General features: G+C 40.9%; 1 protein-coding gene across 1 annotated transcript in view; it reads right to left on the bottom strand.

The window, feature by feature from the left end:
- SAMD12 (sterile alpha motif domain containing 12) overlaps positions 1-23,801 on the bottom strand; it is a 181,736-nt gene that overhangs the window by 74,993 nt on the left and 82,942 nt on the right. The window contains exon 4 of the mRNA XM_048286282.1: positions 19,883-20,023. Coding sequence (XP_048142239.1) covers positions 19,883-20,023 — 141 coding nt within the window. The remainder of the gene's footprint in view (positions 1-19,882; positions 20,024-23,801) is intronic.

The raw sequence follows: 23,801 nt of genomic DNA on the forward strand, positions 1-23,801 counted from the left end.
GCATCCCTTCTCACACTATTTTCCTGCTACTTGCAGAAACTCACACTGTAAATACACCAGTCAGAGCAGCCTGTATATCCCTCAAAACATAGTCAGTGGTCCAAAAAACTGAAGGTGACCCTGAGCAGACAACAGCTGCTCCCATGTGTGCCACCATTTGCCCAGCTTGCCAGAGAGTGGCTGCAGCCAATGCTGAGCTACAACACTGGCAGCTACCAAAGAGCCACCCACTGCATGGCTCCAATACAGACCACACCAGCTGGAGCAGAACAAGCACAAAAACAGCTGAGAGGGCTGAGGTGTTAATGACAGAAATCATCTTCCAGCAGTGCTTTAACAAAAGCCACTTTTCAGCCACCTGCAGCCACATTCATGGGGTTTGGCAGCCATTCAGGGGATGTGCTACTTTCTCACAGGAAGGTAGAATAAAATATTTTTTTTACAGGATATATACAATCCTCTGATACTGGGCAGACTATAATTATCTTTAACTCAAGAAACACCCATTCATTTCTTGATTTTGACTGGCCGGAGAAAAGAGGGAAGGAGGTCTCCAGCCTAAATGAACACAGCAGCCCCAGATAACATGCAAAAAGTTCAGCTGCTCTCTGGAGAGAGAAGCCCTCAGTTTCGGCCATATGAAGGTAAGAAGTAAGTATGCAAAAGCTCCTTTATACCATATACTGGTCAAATATCCATATTATGCAACCCAACTGAAAAGCAAATATTCAAGAAATCAGAGCTTACTAGAAAAGATCCTGCTTTGCTCTGCCCATCCAGATTAGTCCCAATTTTGAGAGGTTTTTAAACCTTGTTTCAACTTCCCCCTAAATACTTAAAGCTCCAAGCTGTAACAGTTCTCCTGAGAATCCCTTGCTCTGGCTGGAAACATGCTAATTCTCACAAAGCAGGATGGCCAAACAACCTGTCATCCAATACACTGGACTCCACGTGCAGAACACACAAGAGTAGGGCACAGATGTTATGAGATGGGATGGAAAGGGCCCATGGAGTTGGAGGGGTGCCCTTTCCAAAAACTGCGGCCTCTGCCACACATTGCCAGGTGGAGCTGCTCTGGAGATCTCAGGTGCATGTGTGGATGTGGCACTCAGATGGGCAGGTGAATTTGTATAAATCAGCTTTGCCCTTTAGCTTATCATGCAGTGTGTCCATAAACAGCCAGCAAGGTGGGTCCCAGAATAGGAAGGGGCTCTGGCGAAGCCCTGCGAAAACACAGGCAAACCACAGAAGTCTTGCAATGCACGAGAGAGGACAAAGCTGGAGCAGACCCGTACTGACTCATTCTGCTAAGCAGCAGAAGCAAAGGATTAAGTACATCACCCACTGTAGTTAAAGAAGGTCATGCACCTTACCAGTTACTTAAAAAAGGCTGGCAAAAATTGTGAAGGAAAAAACCAAGCAATCAGAGCTGAGGATCTGATTACTGAAACTTTCCTTTTAGAAAGCTGGCCTTATTTGCTGCAAATCAGCTTCAGCAGGCAATTTGAAGCTATCACACCAGCATACTGTTATATGTAAGTTAATAAGCATTTACTACTGATGGTTTCTGCAGTGGCTGTTTAATTTTTAATCATATCTTTAATTTACTGTTTACAGTTTTATCCAATTAGAGTTTGTGCATGTGTGTGCATCTGTGACAGGGAGAACATGGAAACCTGTGTTTAATCAGAAGCACAAAGCCTTGCTCTCCAACTGAGGAGATACATGTGTCTCCTGCTTAAAATTTTTTCACATAGCCCTCTTATTTTCCAGGAGAATGTCATCTCAGGCTGTTATGTTGCATCATTCTGCTGTTAGAAATGGGCACCACTGACCTCTCTGTGCAATGCTGTAGCAGGAGTTTGGAACTGAATGTCATTAAAATAGGCAGTGCTAAGAACTAGGCAGTATTTCTGGCACTTTCCTGAACAGAAATCCCAGCATTGCTTTTTATCTGTAGATCAGGCATTTAGGTAACACCCTGGGTCACCCTCATCCTCCTCATCCACATTTCAACCTTACATTAGATTCCTACAGTCATAAAAACTAGATGCACTGAGGGGATGGAAAATGGATCATTTATTTTTAAGCACTGCAAATTTCTCATGGTGATCAACAGTAAAGTTTTCAATTACAGAGGGAGGTTACATAAACCAAAGGATAGAGCTCCAAAGAAAACTGGGTGATGATGGAAGGACAGAGATTAGAACATCTCAGAGCCCAAGAGATGAGCTAATCACAAATAAAATAATATTACATTCCTATTACTACCTGACATGCTGTTTGGTGTAATGCCAGTAATTAAATAAAATATCAAAAAAGGAGTGCCAGAAATGCACTCAACAGAGGCATAATGTGGTTGATATGGATCCTGGCAGAGCCCTCAGGAGGTGATCTGACACCCAGCCCAACTCCCTGTGCCTTCCACATTTACACTGCCTCTGGTCACAGGCTCAGCTGTACAGCAAATTAGGACAGGCAGCAACAGGACTGCATGATCCTCAGACAGAGGCTGCTCTCACTCCCAGCAGGCAGACACTGAAAGGAAAAGGCAGGAACCTTTGTTTCTCCCATGTAGCATCTACTTCAAGGAGAGATGATGGCAGGCTCCTGAAGAGCTCCACAGCAAAGGTTTAAATGGAGGTACATGACCAGAGCTCACAGCCTTCTCTTGCTGTGTTCGTGGCTCAACACCTGGATACTCTTATCCCACCCTGCATCCTTGAGAGCTATGCTGAAAAACCCAGATTGCCATCTGCTTTATTTTGCTCTCAGGAATTAAAAAAAAAAAGAGATGCAATTCTATCCCTCTGCAAATATAATACCTTCGATTTCACTTCTTTTTCTCTGCAGCACAAGGAAGGTAAAGATGGGAAATCGATACATTCATAGAAAAAATAAACATTCAAAGTTCCCGTAAGAGGAAGAAACTACAGGGCTATGGCTATAGATGTCTTAACAGTGGCAGAACAGGTTGGATTAATGTGCTGAGGTAAAAGACTAACAAATAGAGAGGGATAAACTGCTTTTAGAGTAAGTGCTATAGATTACAACACCCTTTTTGAGAAGCCATTGCACTCTGCAGCCAAAGCACAGAGCAGTTGCACATGGCCTTTGCACAGGAACTGTTCCTAAAAACACCCACCCTGGGAATGTTGGTGAGGAGTCTGTGCAGCCCTGCACTCCAGGAACTGGACTCCAGTGTTTAAACAAAACCTGTTGGCATCATCCAGGCAGCTCAAAAAGGCAGCTTCAGCTCTTGTTTTCTTCTTTGCCCCTGGGAGCAGGAACTTGCAGCACGGAAGGAGGAGACTGTGTAATAAAAAGGAGACAGGAAGGTCTCCAGTAGGCTCCGAGTCCTAAAGATAGCAATGAAACTAGCATGAAGGGAAGGAGGAAATCACCCTCCCACATAAGAGGAAACCCCAAAATAAAACCTTTTGGCAGATGGTAAAGGCTTTAGTATTCAACAAAAAGAATGAGCTGCATGAGAATGCAAGAGAGCTTTAAGGGAGACACAGGAAGCCCAAACAAAAGACACATGAAGGAGCTTGGTTTTTTTCAGTCACTCTTCTGTGTCAGTATTCAATTTTTGATAGGTTTTACTGGCTTTTCTGTTTAATTGAGACTATGCACTAATTAATTATATGAAACAGGAGAAATTTTCAGTAAATTTTCTGAATTATAAGGTAAGAGTTCAGCTCCTAGGGGGCATTCCATCTGGGGCTCTCTGCCTGGTCCTTGCCTTCCTGTCTAAGACTGGATCCAGCTCCACAGAGGCAACAAATCCACAATCATAAAAAAATAATAAATATGATTAAATATTTGAATCAGGCGCAACCCCATTTAGATGAAAGAAGAACTCAGAGGATTAAGATCTAACTGCAGTTATTAAAGCACTCATGTCTGAGAAAAATTGGAGAAGTTAAGGTAAGTTATAAACCTATCCCAAGGCAATATATAAAATGCATCCTTCTCTGCTTCAGACTAAAGGATCATTTAAATTACAGCTAAGAAAACAACCCCAAAACCCTTAACCCAGAACATGCAACTCCTTAAATGTTCACCTATGAACACATAAATGATGCTTTAATTCTATTACCAGCGAGTAGTAATTAGGCTCATTTAAAAAAAAGTGAATAAAAAGTAATAGAATATGAAAGATGATGTTATCAATTGCAGAAAAAAAAAGGTGTAATTTAAAGGCATAGCATAACCAGATTTTGCTAACAGGTACAGATAAAGAAATCAAATTACTATACTAAGGCAGAGCAAGTTTGCTGTCAAATTAGCAGTGGGTAACATCACTTGTTATATATGCTTGATGCTGAAAAGCAAAAAGTAGGAAAAGCTACTGCCTACTTTTCCTCTGTTAAATTTAAGAGTTCCAAATTAGATGGCAAGTCCTCCATCTGACAGAGGCAGGAAGTTCCAGAGGGCAATATATTGCACCTATCATGGGCACCTCTTTTAGAAGGGCACAGATTATCTCTGGGGGTGGGTTCTGGTCTTTGTTGATTATTTGATGAATGTGAACAATGAGTTCAATTGGACACCAAAGTTTTAGCTGGATAATGTAAGATGCAACAACAACTACTCAAACTGCTTAAGCTAAAAAACTGTATAATTGTTTTTATCTTCGATTATGCCATTTTAGTATAGAGCATGACTAAAAAGAGTAAGATGAAAGTGCAGCTTTTACTTTCATTTCCAGCAGTGATTATGAAATTAGGATTGCAAATAACACAGGCAGTGCACGTCATCAAAAGAGATTCTGAGACCAAGTGAAAAATAGGTCTTATATAATTAAGAAAAAGGTTCTAAATATAATAAAATATCAAAATTGCATTTTTTATTCAATAAAATTGGCAAGGGATCATATTTTTCAATTTCACAATGACCTGTCCTGGCTTAGAGAACAGAACCCTTATGTTTCTGTATTTGTGGTTTTAAGTTATAAAAAGGTTTATGGATTTGATCCAGAGGTCAACAAAGTCATTGGTACCCTTCACTGATTTGAATGGGCTTTACAGTCTCATGCTTTAGAGGAAAAATGGGGTTGATCTTGTTCTCATTTTTACTAGTTTCAATTTCTCTGCAACCAATGAAGCATTACTCTTTCATTTGCCCTCACAGAACCAAGAGCAAAGTTGAAGTCTCCAATTTTCAAAGGCAGATAATTTGGATAAAACCAATTCATAGCTGGTGGTAGACATAGATTTACATTCTTCTAAGAAGAGTAGCTACTCTTGCTATTTGTTTACTGTGCTAGAACTGATACAGAATCTGTGGACAAAGAGTAAGGATCAGTTTTAAGTTAGCTATAGACTTTTCCAAAGACTCTAGCCAAATTAATTACAAGCAGCAGAAACTTAAGGAGGATACTATCTCTAGGTGCTCCTAATTCCTGATAAAAGGATTTTTCCTCTGTTCCCAGCATCTATTTGCATTCCTCACTTAAACAGCCTTGGTTCCGATCATCTGGATCAAAAGAAAACAGTGAAGACATCAGTAAAACGTATATTCTCATACCAGAATTATCCTGTGATCAGCTAAGCCACGTAGAAGTAAAGTAAAATTCCCACAGTGACATTTCCATTACTAGAGAGAACCAAAAAGATGTCAAGAACAGCAGTAACAGTATAATAAGGAAAACATGAGTTGCTGACAAAGCAATGGTCACACATTTTAGTGCTTATCACAGCAGCTGACATTTAAGAAGGGAGAAAGAAAACTTACCAACAAATCTAGCAAGCAAATATCAGTAAAAAAATAATAATTCACTGGGAAAAAGCTTATTAGGATTAGAAGAAAATAAACCACAATTTTCATTATGCTATCTGAGATAAACCTCCACACCTAAAAGGAAACATTTCTAGAAAAAGAAAAAAAACGCCTCATAGGTGTCTCAGTGTATGAAGAGACATCCCAGCAAAAAGACATTCATTACCTTGATGGGCTGTAGGGGCTGGCTGCCTTTCTATGACACTCAGAACCTTCCACATTTAAGCAGAGACGTACAAAAGTCAACCATATCAGTGGTTAGTGTCACAGCCAACTACTGTAATGGAATGGATGGTACCACGCAGATGGGCATTAAAGCAACTCTGGAATCTAGAGAAAGATCTGTTCAGAACCTACCCAGGTGACAACTGATTTCTCACTGGAGCTTTAGAGGTAGAACTATCTACCCTTCCCTTTCTCTTTCCTATCTCTTTCATCTGAAATACAATTCGTTTGCTTCAAAGTCTTTCAAGTTTAGACTGAGAATTATAACTGTTGTGATATAACTGGGAATGATCAGTGTAGGGAATTTTCAAAGGTTTATCTGCATCCTTAATTGCCTGACACTTTTAAAACTGGTCCATTGTCTAAGATGATTGCTCCTTCCACCATCCAACATTTTTAAAATACTCATTAAATACAGCTGGATCATCTTGGCACTTTATGACAGAAAATTACAAGGAACTGCTGAAAAGTGTTTCACATAGCTACACTCTCTGGAACAAGCTAAAGAAATTCCTCAGCAGACAACTGTAGTCTAATCAGGCCTCTAAATATTTAGACTACAGGGCAATAAAATAAAACTAGAGCAGGAGATATTAATCTCTCAGCCCAACTTTAACAACAATCCTCAGTTCCTCACGAGTTCTTAAAGGAATGAAAACCAAAAGAAAGAAGAGTAAGAAAGAAGGCTTTCCTCTTTATTCCTAAAGAAGACTGGAATGACCTAAGACTTTAAAGAATGAAGGAAATATGATTATCATTCCTTCTCCATCTGTACCTCTGACACATGCCAAAGTGGAAAGAAAACAAAAACCATAGGACTTTGGAGGACTTAGAGGACTTTGGAGAGTAAACTTTAAGAACAGAAGCTTTGCATCACTGAAGAAGGCAAAATTGGTGAGTAAGAATCTCCTCTTTTTGCTGTGCAAGACTTTCTTTTCTTGCAGATCTTTCTCTCAAAATCCAGCTCCTGAAAGTCCTACACAACAGTGCTCTTTCAATGCAGACAAACGAGAGTCTGCTGACTGATGCTACCAGCAGTAAGCCTCTTTACTGGTCTCACTAAAGAAAGAATATGACAAAATTACTTGTTTCAAGGTCCAGGTGTTGGAGCTGCTTCAATTCCCTCTCATTTCATGAAATGCCATCTGATGGCAGCTGGGTGTGCCAGATGAATGGACCGCAAAGACGTGAATCCTGTTTCTAGGGGAGAGGATTCAAAACTCCAAGACCACGTCAGTGTACATGCCTTCAGACTGTGCTCCAGCTTGCAGGGGAACCTCAACAGGCCTTTTTGCTCACATACAAAAGTCTCTAACTTGCTTATCCCTACAGTTCCTGAGGAAAGAGATCCAACCCTCTTGTGTAGCTGAAAAAGTATACCAAGTCAGAGTCCTGACATATTATACCAGGCTGGCTGGATATAACACACTGTGCCCTTCCCGAGTCTGGGTGTTTTCTAATCAGGTTGTCTTCAGCTGGAAGCCATTGTATAAGCCAAATGTATGTAAACAAACTATTCCAACAATGTGGATAAACTTAACCAAGAATAAGCTCTAAGATGTGGATGAAAACTTACTGGGATTGAGGAGCTTCAGAACTGTGGCATTGCCAAGTACAAACCACCTACAACTCCACTTATCACTCTGACACTGAGAAAAATTGTCCAAGACTGACTCACTGCCTGCCTTCCAGGTGATACCTTTGGAAAAACACTGAAGTTCTTACAGAGCAGCTCACTGCAGATTTTCTCAATGTATCTTTTCTTTGTACAGGTAACTTCTAATAATTCATGTGACCGGCAGGCATTTTTACTGATAAAAATATTTTTCAATTTTAGGACCATACAATACAGCTGTAGCTGAACTGCCAACAGAGTAGTAAGTTGTTTTAAAAACAACAATTCTCTGCCACATTTTCATTCACATTCCTGTTGCAAATTAAGGCTGCTGTACTTATGCTGTCATCTACTGGAATCAACACTTTAAAAAATTACAGGTGCTTCATGAGTACTTATGCTGTATAGAGGTAAATCACATATTTTTTTAAAACTGTTCAGAATTTTGTTAGAATTCAGAACTTGAATGTCAAGGACCCCAAGATCATTGTTAATACACTTCAATTTATTATTTTATAGGGAATCAATTTCAATTAAAATACACTGAAATAGTGACTGGAAAAATTCTATAATATTGATCTTATGGGGGAACCAGCATAGTTAAAATTATTAATCATACTTGAGCATGTCATAAAACACTAGGCTAGTATCCATGCTTTGTGATCAAGTCAAATAAAGGCTTTAAAATAACCCACCCTTTCCTTTGTGGAATATGCCAGAGATCTGCATACTGCTTAGTAATAAGGAAACAGTTCATAACACTGCTGACTGCCTATGTATAACTAAGTAAATGAACGTGCTCTATCATATGAAGCATAAATGCCATTAAGGGTAAACTTTTATTTGAATAGAACCACATTCATTTTTAAAACTACAATACAGAAAAGCTTTTAAAGAATGTGAATTAAGAAAAAGAGGAGCTTTTAAATAAAACAGGTTCTTTTTACACAACACAGAAAAGCAACTTCACAAAGGCATAAAAAGAAGAGGGTTTTTTCCTGGCTCCCTTGAATCTTTCCAGTAATTAGAAATTTTTATTGCACAGGCCATAAATGCTAGTAACAACAGGAAGAAAAATGCTTTTGAACTCTTTGGCAACATTCACCTTCAGGGATTCAAAACAGCAAAACTTTATTCTACATTTTCAAAAAAGCTTTTAGTGACTTTCATGTTTGTTAGAACTGCCAATGTAGTGAAACACTTTACAAACAGGACACATTCATGTAGGCGCAGCAATACCAGTTCCATAAAATCAGCAAGATGATGCTACCAAAACTCATCTGAGTGAAGAGGGCAATTCATCCAGCTTTCAGAACAATTTTTTTTTAGCACAGGAGTTTACATCTAGGCTTAGCAAGTGGGAATTTATCTGATCCACATTTAGTCATCTACTGTATAGACAAATACATCTGCCAGCCATCCCAAGTGTCTGTAATAATTGGTGGAGAACAACAGGTATAAATCATCTGATGCATCTGAGGTGGGACTGCTAGATCTCACATACAGAGGACGTGTAGCTACTACTGCATGCACATGATAGTAGGATTGCTTAGAGTCTCTGTGGAAGGCAGAAGTACCCAACTGAAGGCATGCCAAGTTAGGCTTTGGCACTTTCCGTCACCACTGACGCTGCCAGTGACTGTATTTTAGTTTATAAAAAACTTCTTGTGAACAACTTGTTTCTTAAGAGTGCGAGACAGATTCTCAATGGATACTAAAGAATTAGGCAGGGCAATACTCTTCCAAATACAGAAATTCTGAATGCTGGGAAGCCCAAGGGAATGGGACCACAGAGAGGGAACAGGATCCTGGGATCTGCCTAAACATCATCTGCTACTGTTAGAGGCTGAGTAGTGGGACAGAGGGATACTGGATCCAACTGAGAATGGCATTTCTTACCTTCTTATTTCCAATGCTATACACTCAGTTTGACAAAAAAAAAGGTGTTAGTTGATGAAGACAGTCGGGTTTGAAACAGAAGCACAGCAGTGAAAATGTCTGTGTTCTTTCTAAGGGGTCAGAAGTATAGTTAGGGCTCTGATTTCTTCAGTTCTTTTATAAAACAACTATCAAAGGCATGTAGCAACAGGACAAGGGGTAGTGGCTTCAGACTGAAAGAGGGTAGGTTTAGATTGAACATAAGGAAGAAATTCTTTACAGTGAGGGTGGTGAGGCATTGGAACAGGTTGCTCAGAGAAGCTGTGAAGGCCCATCCCTGGAATTACTCAAGGCCAGATTGGAAGGGGCTTTGAGAAACCTGGTCTAGTGGAAGGTGGCTGGGTGTGCCTACATGGCAGGAGGGTTGGACCTAGATGGTCTTAAGGTCCCTTCCCACCCAAACCATTCTATGACCAATCCTAATTTTATTCTGTGTCTGATTCGGGAAAAATCTCATTAGAAATCACAATTATGTTACATTGTAAATGGCACCATCTCACAATATGATACATTTAAACTCTGTGTGAAAGACTGTACCTATTCCTGGAATCTCTTTTACCAGCCTGTTCTTTTTGAATGGGTGAAAACAAGTGATTTCCACTGGCACTGATCACAAACAGCTGTTGTTAAATAACAGACTGACTGCTGAAAGCTTTCCTGTTTAGCTAAAAGTCTTCCATGACTGGCTGCAGCACAAACAGCAATATTTTACTTTCTTTCTTAAACTTTGAGAAAAATTGTTTTTTCTCTTTCCAATTTACACATGAATGAAAAAATACATACATAAATATGTGTGGTTTTATATATATGTAATACATATTCATCAAACATGTAAGGCAGTTTTGGGTATGCAAAAGTTCAGAAGGACTAAACATTCCGGACCAAACTGACCAGCAGGCTGACTTCTCAGAAATTTGAAAAGCAGGAATGAAAAAAAAAATCAACTTTAATAAAATAATAAGAAAACCAGTCAACTGCCATCGTGATCTTGCAATCGTACAAAACAGCTAATACTACATTACCAGTAGACTGAGTTGCAGTAATATTTATAGAAGCACATAAAAATGCAAGCACATCATAATATTATACAGCTAAAATCTTGCCACAGAAGTTCATCAATACAAATTTCATAGGTGCTGTTTCCTTATTTATATTCCAAATTAATATACTACACATATTGAAGGACAATTCTGTGCTAAACCTATCCAGAGTGCATTACAATGTATTGTCCAGTGTATTGGAACTTATTTTACCTGTCAGCTGACTCACTTGGTTATTTGATATGAATATGTATTAACATCACAGCAATAGCTATAAGGTAACTAACAGTCCCACAGCAATGCAATGGTCTGCCAGGGACCACTGACTGCATTGCAAAGTATATTCTTCAGGTTAGAAACCAGACACATGAAATTCAAATAACTGAAGCCATAGATGGAATTTGATATTTATCATCACTGATGCATGTATATTAGATATTTTATCTTTGTTCAGATACACACTCCACATATAATACTGTGTTTCAGCTAAAACAAATGAAAACCATACAGAACCCCTCAGTGCATACTTGTAACCTGAAAAAAATATATTTTCAGACATCTTAACAGTGCCTAAAGTCTGAAAATCCTCTCACGAACAACCACGGCTTCTGATTCCAGAGCCTACATCCTCTGTTAAGTGCTGAAACTGTCCTTGACTGGAATGGGAAAAATACAACAAAGACTGCTCTTTTTTAGTCTAATGGGTGGTAGTGAAGTCTTTTTACAGTCCTAGAAAGCAGTGTTAAGAACAAGTGCAATGATTCCTGCAGTTGTACAGGAAAAAAGGACATACAATAGAAAAGAGTAAAAGGGATATAGACGTTTAGTGAAAATAAACCCATATTGAAAAGAAGGTTAAGATTTCTTTACCTGTAGTCAGGCAATTTAGCATGCTGAGTTCTAGAACACAGTTTTCATGCAATGATAAGGGAAAAACTACTATTATTGAGTAATTTCTGACAGTGTTTTCATGATACACTTTGTGTTCAACTCACAAGGTGTCTCAGATATTTTGGAGCATAACAGGAGCACGGAGCAAAGGAAACCAGCTGGGAATTAAGCTTGCTGGAGCTCTTCTGAAAGATCAAGTATTTTTTTCTGTGCCTTGGATAGATGCCACGTATGCAACATATGCAAGAAACAGTTGCATAGTACTCTGTGCTTTAGGAAGAAAGGCCCTTCCTGACTAGCTGGAAGCTTCAGGGTTAGGCAAAAGAAAAAGGTAAGGTCAAAACAATGAAAACAAAAGAAGGGATGTCTGGTAAGAAGACAGTCAAGATTTCAAATGCTGCAGGCCCTGGAACACCACAAGGATATGAAACCAAGATTCCTTGGGTCAAAACCTTGAGTCCAGAATGTACACAGGGGAGAAAAAAGTACATCCTAGAAGTGCAACAGATGACTCTCTATCACAAACCTCAGTTGTTCTGACTTCTTTACAGGGTTGACAAAGAAACGTGCTGATCTCAAGCAACATTTCTTCAAGGAACATGAAGGACAGTAGGCAACAACAGTTCAGGTACCACAGGATCCATAAAGTCTACAGCAGGGTGACAGCAAGCTGCAATGGCCTTCTCTTAACTCATTGACCTTCCAGTCCTGTGCTTGGCAAGGTCCCATGTTCTCAAAATTTCTGACCACTCAAGTCCCTTTTCAGCCAGGTATGTAACTCCTAATCATTCATGCTGTGTACTGGAGCCACCACAGCAGGAAAGGTCTTATTATGTGGGAAATCAGAAGATGGGACTGAATCTAGTACTTCAAAATTTTGATTATGGAAAATGACAACAAATCTCACATGCAGTCATGAAAGCTGGTACGGCAGTGCTCAGGTTCCCCCCAACTTTGACATTTGTATGGAAACAGCAGAGAGGGCAAACAGGAAGTAGCATCATGTTTCTGACAGACTGGGAGGGTTCCATGACAAATTTTCATCAAGCCTGCCTTTAGTACTAATAGGCTGGTAATGCTGCCAAAATCCTTGCAGAACACTTTGGCTAAGGAGGGTTTCATGGTTCTGACTTACTCACCACACATACCCTGAAGGCAATGTTTCTGTTACAAAGTTCCTCTAAAACCCAGAGAATGATCCATCACTAGAACACAAGGCTCTTACTTGTTCTTCACTCAGCTAGAGAATTACAGAATGTTTTGGGTTGGAAGCAACCTTAAAAGTTGTCTAGTTCCAGCACCCCTGACATAGGCAGGGACAACTTGCACTAGACCAGGTTGCTCAAAGTTCCACCCAACCCGGCGTTGAACACTTCCAGGGATGGGGCAGCCACAGCTTCTTGGGGCAACCTGCTCCAGTATCTCACCACCTAGTCAGTAAAGAATTTCTTCTTTATGTCCTATCGAAACCTACCATCTTTCAGTTTGAAGCCACTACTCCTTGTCCTATCCTTGCCCTTGAAAAATCCCTCTCCATCTCCTTGTAGGTCTCCTTTAGGTACTATAGAAGGCTGCTGTAAGGTCTTCTCTCTCCAGAGCCTTTTCCAGGCTGAACAATCCCAACTCTCAAACCCTGTCTTCACAGAAGAGGTGCTCCATCTCTCTGATCATCTTCATGGCCCTCATCTGTACTCACTCCAGCACATCCATGTCCTTCTTCTTTCAGCCCCAGAGCTGGATGCAACACTCCAGCTGGGGTCTCACAAGAGCAGAGCCGAGGACAGGATCACCTTCCTTTTTCCTGCTGGTCACACTGCTTTTGATGCAGCCCAGGACATGTTTGGTTTTCTGGGCCACAAGTACACATTGCCTCATGTTGGGCATCTCATCAACCAACACTCCAAGCCCTTCTCCCTAGGGTTGCTTTCAATCCATGCTCCACCCAACCCATATTTATGCTTTGTCCCAACCCAGGTGCAGGACCTTGCACTTGGCCTGGCTGACCATCATGACGATTGCACGGGCCCACCTTTCCACCCTGCCCATGCTCCTCTGGATGGCATCCCTTCCCTCCAGAGAGTCAACTGCACCACACAGCTCGGTGTCGATGGCAAACTTGCTGAGGGTGCACTGGATCCTACTGTCCATGTCACTGACAAAGATGTCAAACAGCACCAGTCCCAATACCAACCCCTGAGGAATGACACTCATCACTGGTCTCCATTTGGGACATCGAGCCATTGACCACATCTCTTTCAGTGTGGCCATCTAGCCAATTCCTTATCCACTGCTTAATCCATCCATCAAAACCATGTCTCTCCAATTTAAAGAAATGCTTTGCACAAGTCCAGTTAGATCATACCAGTTGCTCTTTCCTTACCCATCAGCCCTGTAACCCCATCCTAGAAGGCCATCAAATTTGTCAGCCACAATTTGCTCTTAGTGATGCCGTGCTGGCTGACACAAATCACCTCCTTATTTCCTATGTGTCTTAGCATAGTTTCCAGGAGGATCTGAGTTAAGGAATACATTCAGTGCAGGTAGCTCAGTGAGCAGATGCAGTGAGAGCTGCAGATTGAGCTCTGGGTGGCAGGAGCCTAAGGCAAGAGGCTGAGAACTGGCACTGACCCTTTGCACAGCAAAGGGCCCAGGGATCTGTGGCACCAGCAGGTGACTCAGAGACACAGCAGGAGCCAGTGACTCAGCAGGAAGACCCCAGACTTTCCAGCACTTAGACATAAGGATACAGAAGCCCAGCGTTTCCTTTGTTTTGAGACAGCAGCTTGAGCTGTTATTTTGTTGCTGTACCATGAGAAAGCTATTTAAAGAACCCAGAGGTCGGAAACTCTGCTATGGGAAACCCTGGGCTGAGCTGGTAAGGAAATTTGTATGCACATGACAGTGGTGTGTACAGGGAGGCAAGCTGTGCACACACTGGCCTGGAGCCACCCGCTGTGGAGGGGCTTTGCTCTCAGCACTGAAAGTCCCTGGTAGTGAGAGTGTGACTGCCCGAGAATGGTCAGACAGAAAAGTTCCCTTAACATCTGTTCCATGATCTCGCTGGGCACAGAGGTGAGACTGACCAGTCAGTAGCTCCTGCAGTCCTCCTTTTTTCTCTTTTAAATAATTAGGGTTCCCATCACTGGGAACTTGACTGGACTGCCACAACTACTCAAATATGATGGATAGTGGCTTAGCCACTTCATTTGTCCCTCAGGACCTGCGGATACACCTCACCAGGTCCCACAGACTTGTGCACCTTCAGGTTCCTTAGACGTACTTGATCCTGAGCTCTCCAGCTGGTTCTTCATTCTCCCAGTCCCTGCCTTTGCCTTCTGTGGCTGGAGAACTTGCCAGTGAAAACTGAGGCAAAAAATTTGTTGACTACCTTTCTCCATGTCCTGGGTAACCATATCTCCCATTTTCTTCCCGAGAAGACTCACATTCTCCCCAGTCTTCCTTTTATCACTGACATACCTGTAGAAGATTTTCCTGTTCCTGTTGATGTCTCTGGCCAGCTTTAATTTTATCAGAGCTTTAGCTTTCCTAACCTGATTCCTGCTTCTCACTTTCTCTGCATTTCTCCCAGGCTACCTGTCCTTGCTTCCACTCTCTGTAAGGCTTACTTTTTGTGTTTGAGTTTGCCCAGGAGCTCCTCATTCATCCATGCAGGCCTTATGGCATTTTTTGCCTGATTTCTTTATTGTTAGGATGCATCACTCCTACATTTAGATGAAGATGAGATGCAACTTTGAAGGCCCTCTAATTCCCCTCCTGAAAGAATACAGTGCTAGGGTACCGTAACAGGTTTTGAATGGGACTATGTTGGATATGGGAGGGAATCAGTCTTGCTGTGACTGTCATTGGACATATATGTATTTCAGCAACTGAGCATCAGTGCAGGATGAGTAGAAAACTTAGTGAAGAAATTTCAACAGCTATCAACTGCTGAGATGATTTTCAATAAAGCACAAAGCTTTATTCTAACATGTTTTGCTAGGAGGAGAAATACTGTCCTGGCAGTATATTCAAGTAGCACTTTGCCCTATATGAAACTCACAGAGGAACTTAGAAGGGGGCCTAACATCATCTTAAATGCAAGTGTCATTTAATCCAAACCCAAAAATGCTTCTCAAGCTCAGCTCTATGAGTAGATTGCTGTCTGTGGATACTTTGCTCAGAAATACACACAGAACTGTTCTACCACTTTGAAGACAGTCTCTTCTATGCTAGCTCAAAGCAGGACTCACATTGAAAAACCTCAGAATAACTTCTTCCTTCTCTGTGTAGTTATGTAAGGCTTTTTTTAAAAAAATGATCTTTCAACTCAGGCTTACAGTGATAACAGTATAATAATGGTGTTTCCAACAGTGTGCAGCTCTCCCCAAGAGACACTGGAAGATATTTTATCAAATTAGTTCCTCAACATCACTAAATCTGGGGAAAAAGCACAGATCAGTAGCTGGGCCTGTGCCCTTCTATCCTACTGGAGGCAGGAATAGCGTGTCTGCCAATAATAGCCTCAATTAGGCGGTTCTTGCTCCAAAGAAAAGTCTTCCTAAAACTCAAGACAAGACTTCAATTATACAGTCACATACTATTCTGGCTTTAAGAGACTGGATGGTGTGTCTTGAATGAAGAAGAACAAAATGGTTTTAAGTCATTTTCTGAGACAGGAGTAGAAAAGAATGCTATTGAGTTTTTTAAATGAGGTTAACTTTCTCTGCAGACAACAGAACACAAAGCCACTTAAAATATCTGGTAAGTATTATATAATGCTTTTTTAAAACTTTCCCTGTTCAATCCAGCTTCAACTGGGGTATGAACTAAAGTCAGTGGAAGTCTTTTTGCTGACATCAATGGGTTCTGAATTAGGACCTCATTGCTTGCAACCCAGCTTGTGTGCTACATTAATTCAGAAATGGGTTTTAACAGCTTCTTTCACCTAACAATCTCTTGAGCTGTGCACTGAGAGACAGAGGGCTTTTTTCCCCCCTCTTTCTGGAGGACAGCAAGGCACAGCATAGCAATAGCTATTGACCTGGACTTCACAAGTGGAATTTCCAAAAGGCAGAAACTGTTTTTCACAGAAAAAATGTTCTCCAAAACAAAAACCAGTTACAGAAAGCTATTCCAGCAACAACCTGGATCAGGAACATATGAATCATAATAAGATTATGAGTGGACACAGTTTGGAGAAACTGGGAAAGAGGACAGAACCAGTTTTGGAGAACAATTGACATACAAAGAGCTTTACAAGTTGTACTGTAGTTGAGAAATAATATCCTAACCTTAGTATTTCCAAACAAGGACTTTCAACAGACACACACTCAAGCTTGGTGCAAATGAGGTTATACGGACAGGAGTACTGCTGTCTTCCTGTCATTCATTGTCCCCTCACCCTGGGACAATTAACACAGCTTTGCTGCACAAGGGAATGTTCTTATAAACTGTTGCTCTGCCCATAACTTCAGCTCTGTTTAAGAAGATGAAAGTAAACACAGTTTTGGTTCCTCTAGCTTTTTAAATGAAAGAGTCTGCTTAAGCATTCTGTTTTCATTCACATGGGAAAGGCCGGCTTTCACACTGTCCTTGGTGGACCGATAGCATATGAAGATTGCTGGCTTTCAGACAGGAGGTTTTACAGGCCATCAAGTCCATTCACGGATTTGTTTATTAAAATGGTATGTGTATTGTTTTACTGATATGAGTTTGGATTAGTGCCACTGTTTTCTTCCCCACAAGGACAGAGCTTCTTGCTCCTTCACACAGCCATTCCCAGCTGAGCTCTGGAACACAGGGCAACCACAAGTTCTTGTGGCTGGTGGTCACACCAGTGGCCACCCAGCCCTGAAAACCATATCTTTGAATGCAGCATGTTTTGTCTCTCTGAACTGACCCACTCTACTACCAGCTGTGGGTACTGGCTCACATGTTTACACTGTAACAGACCCCAGCAAAGAGAGGAATAAATTCTTTTGACAGGAATTCTCAGATTGAGCCACTTCCCCAAGGATATATTGGAGTGACTCTGAAGTGCAGCACAATGGCCAACACCACTGTGGGGGAAGACAGCTGGAGCTGCAGACCTCCAGCTTTTCGTCAAGCTCGTGCTGCCTTTCACAAAGCACATGATGCCTTGCCTTTACAGGATTGTCATGGTCTGACACACTACAGGGATCAGAGTAAATAAGAACCCTCTACATGGCAGGGAGAGACTACATTAAACACACATCCATGCATCTAGCGCTAATCTGTCCTTCACAGTCCAGCATGTGTTTATTCATTCTCGTACCAAAGTCCAAACTTGTATCCTCAACTGCATGGGCAAGGAATAGATCTCAAAGGATGCTGCCCTGAATTCCTTGAAATGGCAGTCATTGCTGCCTGACTGAGCATAAGTCATACACCAGTTGATGTGTCCAGAGGGGAACCAGACAGAAACAATAAAGAAGCCAGGAAATACAGAGTTCTCAATGCCAAATACAGTTTATGCAGGAATCTATCTGGACTGCACTGATCAACTGATCCAAATTTATAGCTAATGGGTCTTCATTGTCCCATATCAAACAAATGCCAACTTTCATAAGCAGGCCTGAAACAGTGATGGTGGATGACCAGAACTTAGCAGTCCATCAAACTCTCAAGTAACGTTCCAGATGCAGTGGAAGAGAGAACCTGGCCAACACTGAAGAAAAGGATGTAGGAATAATGGATGAACGGACAAAGGGAAAGAGAAGAGTTCTAAACATCTGGGGAAGATATTTATGCTTCAGCACATGCACTACCTTTGACATGACACAAGATGAGGTGAGCTTGTATTTACAGCTCATGGCAAAACAAAGAAAGCCTACAACTCCTCAGCACAATCCACAAGACACCAAACCTGTAGAAACAATTCAGTTGAGACATCAGCTCTTCCAGATAAAATGTAGCTTACTCAGCTAATCAGGGCTTTTCCCCAAATGCAGTGAGCAAGGCTTAATTAGGAACACAGTGTAATGTGTGAACGACATTTTGTTAAAAATACACTGCATGTACTGAAGAACTCTATCTTTTTCATACAGTGTGATACATAACAAGCACTGAACAAAAACACCACAGAAGTATGTGGTTTATGCTATCCCACTGGACTACCAAACAACATTTAACATTGAGAAAGTATTGCAGATATATAGTAGAGGATGTCTAAATGTTCCTTTACAGTATTGCCACAATGACTGCTTTTCTTCCGTGTTACCATAGCCATTACTAGAGAGCTAGCAACAAAAGTCATCATAAAACATCCCAACCTCATTTGGGAAAAACATATAACTTTCCTTGTTATTCCTTCTTCTCTGTCTTCTAATCTAGACTTCATATTGAGTCCAGTTTTGTATTTTCTTAGCAGCAAAAATTAGAAACGACTCTATTCAAGTCAATAAAATTATTGCAACATGAAGAAGGAATCAGCCATCTGCAAAAAACAGTCTAACAGGTAATTTTCCACTGACATCTCTTACCATTGTTGCTGCCTGTTCTGAGCTTCCCCTCCCCCTCCCAAAGACACGTGCTCCTGCCCATGTGCTCCGAGCTCCTTTGTTCCAAGCGCGGGCAAAGCCAAATGTAACTCAGACTCTTCAGCAGTGTCTGATTGGCCGCTCACCCCGGGTCCGCCCCCAGTCCTCCCCTTTCCCCTTCTCCGAATAAAAGATGGTCGAGGGGAGGCTCCGCCCTCTCCCTCAGCTCAGCTACTTTCCTGTGAACATCTCTGGTTGTCTGTCTCATTTGAAAGCTTCTAACTGCAGGGAATTGAGCGAGCAGGGAGCTATATTTCTCCCTGTTTGCTTCTGTTGATGGTATTTGCTCTGCAGCTGATTCAGGTACCGATTTTAGAGCTACTAAAGTGCTAGATCGCCCGTGCTACCTCTCAAGGCTGCTCGAGGCTTTCTAAGGCATTGAAATACAAGCGCTAGCCAGTATAAAGCTGAAAAGATACCTTCCACATTTGGCGCCCAACATGATACCATAAAACAGGTTACAGAAATTACTTTTACCTAACACTGAAAGTAAACAATTAATGCAAAATGTACAATGCTTTTAAAGACAGTAAGTCCTCCACCCGTGCCTTTTATACATAATTATTTTCATCTTAGTAAGCAGACAGTTAAGAAAGACTACGATCAAATTGTAGATGGAGCCTATTCGTCACACAAAACAGGCAGCTAAACATCTCTATTTATTTATGCATTATTTTACCTTTTCTCCCCCCCTGGAGAGCATGTGGAATCCATGAGACATTTTCACGCACCATTTCTTGTAGAAGAACATCAAGTCACCTTTTATGCCCTCAGGCAAACTTCTCCTATCTGATCTCAGTAACTGTCCATACCAAAATTATTTTTCATACCTTGTGTAAGCAGCTGGAGGTTTCGGACTTCTTCTCTCACCTTCAGCTGAAGGACTTGCTGCAGAATGTGCTGTCGCAGGCTTTCCTGGGCAATGCCCATTCGTTCAAGCTTTTTGTCAGTAAGTCTCAGCAAAGCACGGCCTGAATGCAAAAGCCAAAAAGAAAAATCACCCAAGGATTTCCATTAGTGCAATAGGCTCACCCTGACATGATAATTTGCTACAGAAAAAATTCCCAGCCCTGAAATACCTCATTCTGAAAGGATATTGTTCCATCAGTTAGGTACTTCCATACTGTTAAGAGATTTATGTGCCACTCCTCCCTTTTCTATTCTTTTTCCGTATTATTTTGGTACTTTGTGAGAGATACAGGCATGTAAAACAGGTATCTTGTGCCATTTTAGACAACCAGTTACTGTGCTTTAGTTCCAGTGGGTTTCCCATGGGTAGGATAACACCTAAGTCTATAGCTGACATAGGTACCTAAATAGACTCTCACCTATTTGCAAACATCATGTCAAGGAAAGAGTGAAAACCAGTGACCGTGGGTTTTACAAAGAAAATCAATTTAAAATATAACAAGGATTAATATTGTTGCAATTCAGATATGTCTGTAGTTTAGCAGCATCATTTCCCAGGATGGTGCTGTACTTCATGATTCAGCCTTCCAAATCCCTCTCAACAGCAAACTATCACAGCAAAATTGGAAAAAAATCCCCAGAGATTTCTATCAATTATATCTAAATCATTCCTGAAAAATATTTTGTCCGACTATAAAAAGACACATGCCCAAGTATAAGGAGCCTACGGTCTTTCCAGGCATTCACTCCCAGTTTGTGACTTATCTTTAGTATTACATTAATGTTGAAACACAGTCCCAGGCAGATTGTAGATGTTAAAAAAATCAAACAATCTACATTCTACCAATTTTGCTAGTGGAACTCTGACTCCATCTTTTGGGCATGGCTGTGCTATAAATAAACAGGAGCAAGGCTGTACACTAGCTGAGCAAACACTACGGAAGTATTTGGACCAAGCAGAGAACCAAGGCATCAAGCAGAATTTTACCCTAGGAAGAAAACCAAAACTTACTTTCTTTGGTCTTCACCACTGGTGTGAGGGAGTACAGGGAGGAATGTCTTGCAGCCCTCTACTGACTCTTGATTCCCACTACACACATTTGCTATCTAAAGGTGCCCTGGCCAATACCAACAAATCAAACTGGAGTTGCATTGATGCTTCCTTGAAAATTACATGTTTGGTTCACTTTTTTAAACAGCTTCAACTTTTTACCTCCTCTAGTTTTTAATTGTTAAAAATCCCTTCTTTGACTTCTCAGGCCTTATTCTGAAACCAGAAGATAGCAAAGAGCAAGTCATTCCCTCTGCAACACAGCAACCTCTGTGCTACCATTACTGTGGCTTTTGGATGAATGGTACAATTTAGCTCATCAGAAAGTGTTACTCAACACAGCAAAATAAGGCCCTTATTCCATCTCTTCCTTACAAAATAGCAAGGAGTACAGAATTTTTATAATTATTTTAATTAAAAAAATTAAGATAAATGCCAAAAATTTAAAGGGGCACAGAATATCTGCCCCAAACCAAGGAGTTAGCATCACGCCTTTCACAAACTGCTAGATTTCACTCACAAGAAGTTCCATAGGATCTTGATATGATGCAATGCAAAATACTGGGATATTACTATTAATAAAGTATAATGTTATTGATCAGACAAAAATGACAGCATTCATAGATTTTCTGCCCTTCTGTGTCTCTCAAACCCTACACGATACAGAGGATGACCTTTGATTAGGAAACCTTTCTTTGAAATCGCAAGCAAGAAGAATTCTAAGGGTTAATGCAATAACAAACTATGGAAATTAAGTCTCTTGCAGATCAGTGCCAGCTGTCCAATTCCCCTGGTGATAAAGGCAGCAATAATGACTTCAATTTTTATATTGTCTTATCACACTAAAACATCTTAAAGCAATTTATAAAGGACGTACAACAGTTCAAGAGTATGGTCTGTACTGTCAAATTAGCAACTGAAAGCAAATAAAAATACAAGACACCAGTTTAAAGAGTGCCAACACGTGTCATCTTAGGGCAGGGAGTCAGCGACAGTAATCTGAAAGACAGACAGAGGCCATGCATGTCATCCAGTGGCCTCCACCTCTTTTTGGCCATGGATATAGTCATTACTCTTTCCTTCCTCCGGGCAACTCTTTAGCTCATATTCAGTTTTTCTACCCCAGCCACTGCCTTTGGAAGTTGAGTGTGCACAAAACAGAGATGTCTCTTTTCAGCTCTTGGCATGTCAGTTCCTTTGTGGCTTAGGCTCCAAGCATGATGCTATTGACTCATACTATCTATAGCAGCTTGCACAATTTGCCTTAAATTAACTCTTTCTTGCACCAAATCCAAAGTGACATGCTGTGGCAGTGATGAGGTGAGAAAGCAAACATCCAAATGCAGCATTTCAAGAATGCAGTAAGTGACCTGAATATGAAAATTCAATCCTCCCCATACCTTCTTCCCCTTCGACACTTAAAACAACAACATCCAAGACAGAACTGGAATAATTTTCATTCCGATACTAATCATGCCTTTGAAATTATATTTTTAGCGCCTGGACCAGTCACTAAAGCCAATTAGTCACTAAGGCCAAGATCTGACAATCAGCTAATGATTTTGGATACTTCCCTGTCTTGCTTCCTGTATTATGCATATCTGAAAGAGTAATCATTTCGTGCTAAGAGCTCTGTGTTATTGAACATCAAAACCAACTGTCCAGAGAATTTGTGGAGTCTCTCTCTTTGGAAGCATTCAAAACCTGTTTGACAAGGTCCTGAGCTGTACTGTCCCTGCTTTGAGTAGATAATTGCCAGAGGTGCCTTCCAACATCCTCTGTTCTGTGAAATAACTTGCATGAAGGATCTTAATCTAAAGATCTGTTTTCTTTAAAAAAACTAAGCTTAACAAAGGAAATTAATAAGAATACATAAAAGATGGTCATTTTATCAAGCAACATGGTTTAAACAGAGACCAGCTATACAGTAAAAATTGGGGGTAGATTTTTAATCTTCAGAGAGTGCAGATATATTATCAAAAGCAGAATGTGACAAAAGCAACATTTTCTAAAAGCATACACTGATCTTTTCTAAGACACAAGTAGAATGAACTTAACTACCATTGCAGGAAAATTTCCCAACACTACAGAACAGGCACAACCTCTTAGATGTAGGAGCTACCTGCCTAGAAGAGAACAGGACATTTTTTTCAAAAGCACCTAACCCAACAGAACCATAAAGGTCCCAGTGACAAACACCTAGGCCTTGTTCAAGCTAGTTGCAAGGCTGGAAATCAAATGTTTTAAACAAAACTCCACAACTCCCTCAGTATCTGTACACATCTTTTAGCACCTAAACCCCAGCCCTCTCATACTCAGGGCAGATCAGCCATGGAATGTTCTGAGACACCCTGAGGGCAAACACAAAATATAAACTACTTTCCAGCTTAATAATAGATTGATGGCCTAATTCTTTTTAATATAACTTAGCTGCTGCAGATCTCATTTGATCAAGCTGGGATTAGATGAACATTTGAATGGAGGGAGAAACATTGCATGCCACAGAACATTAGCATGAGTATAAGCATTGGTCCAATGAGGCTGGCATTGGCCCTTGAGCAAGGAAAGCGGCACAGACTGCTCTACCTAATCAGAAATGCTCAGACCTCCCTGCACTGGTGTATCCTACTGCTCTTTCCCCCACTGCGAGTTCAGAGACACGGAGGGATACCTCGCAAGAAGCCTTGAAAGAACACTTGTGACACAGGCAAATGGACAGGTGAGAAAAGGCTTATTAAACATGTACAAAGAACTTAAGAAATCCAGGGAAATGAGCAGATAGCTAGTAA

This window comes from Corvus hawaiiensis, chromosome 26 (genome assembly GCF_020740725.1).
Source record: "Corvus hawaiiensis isolate bCorHaw1 chromosome 26, bCorHaw1.pri.cur, whole genome shotgun sequence".
Taxonomy (NCBI): Eukaryota; Metazoa; Chordata; class Aves; order Passeriformes; family Corvidae; genus Corvus; species Corvus hawaiiensis.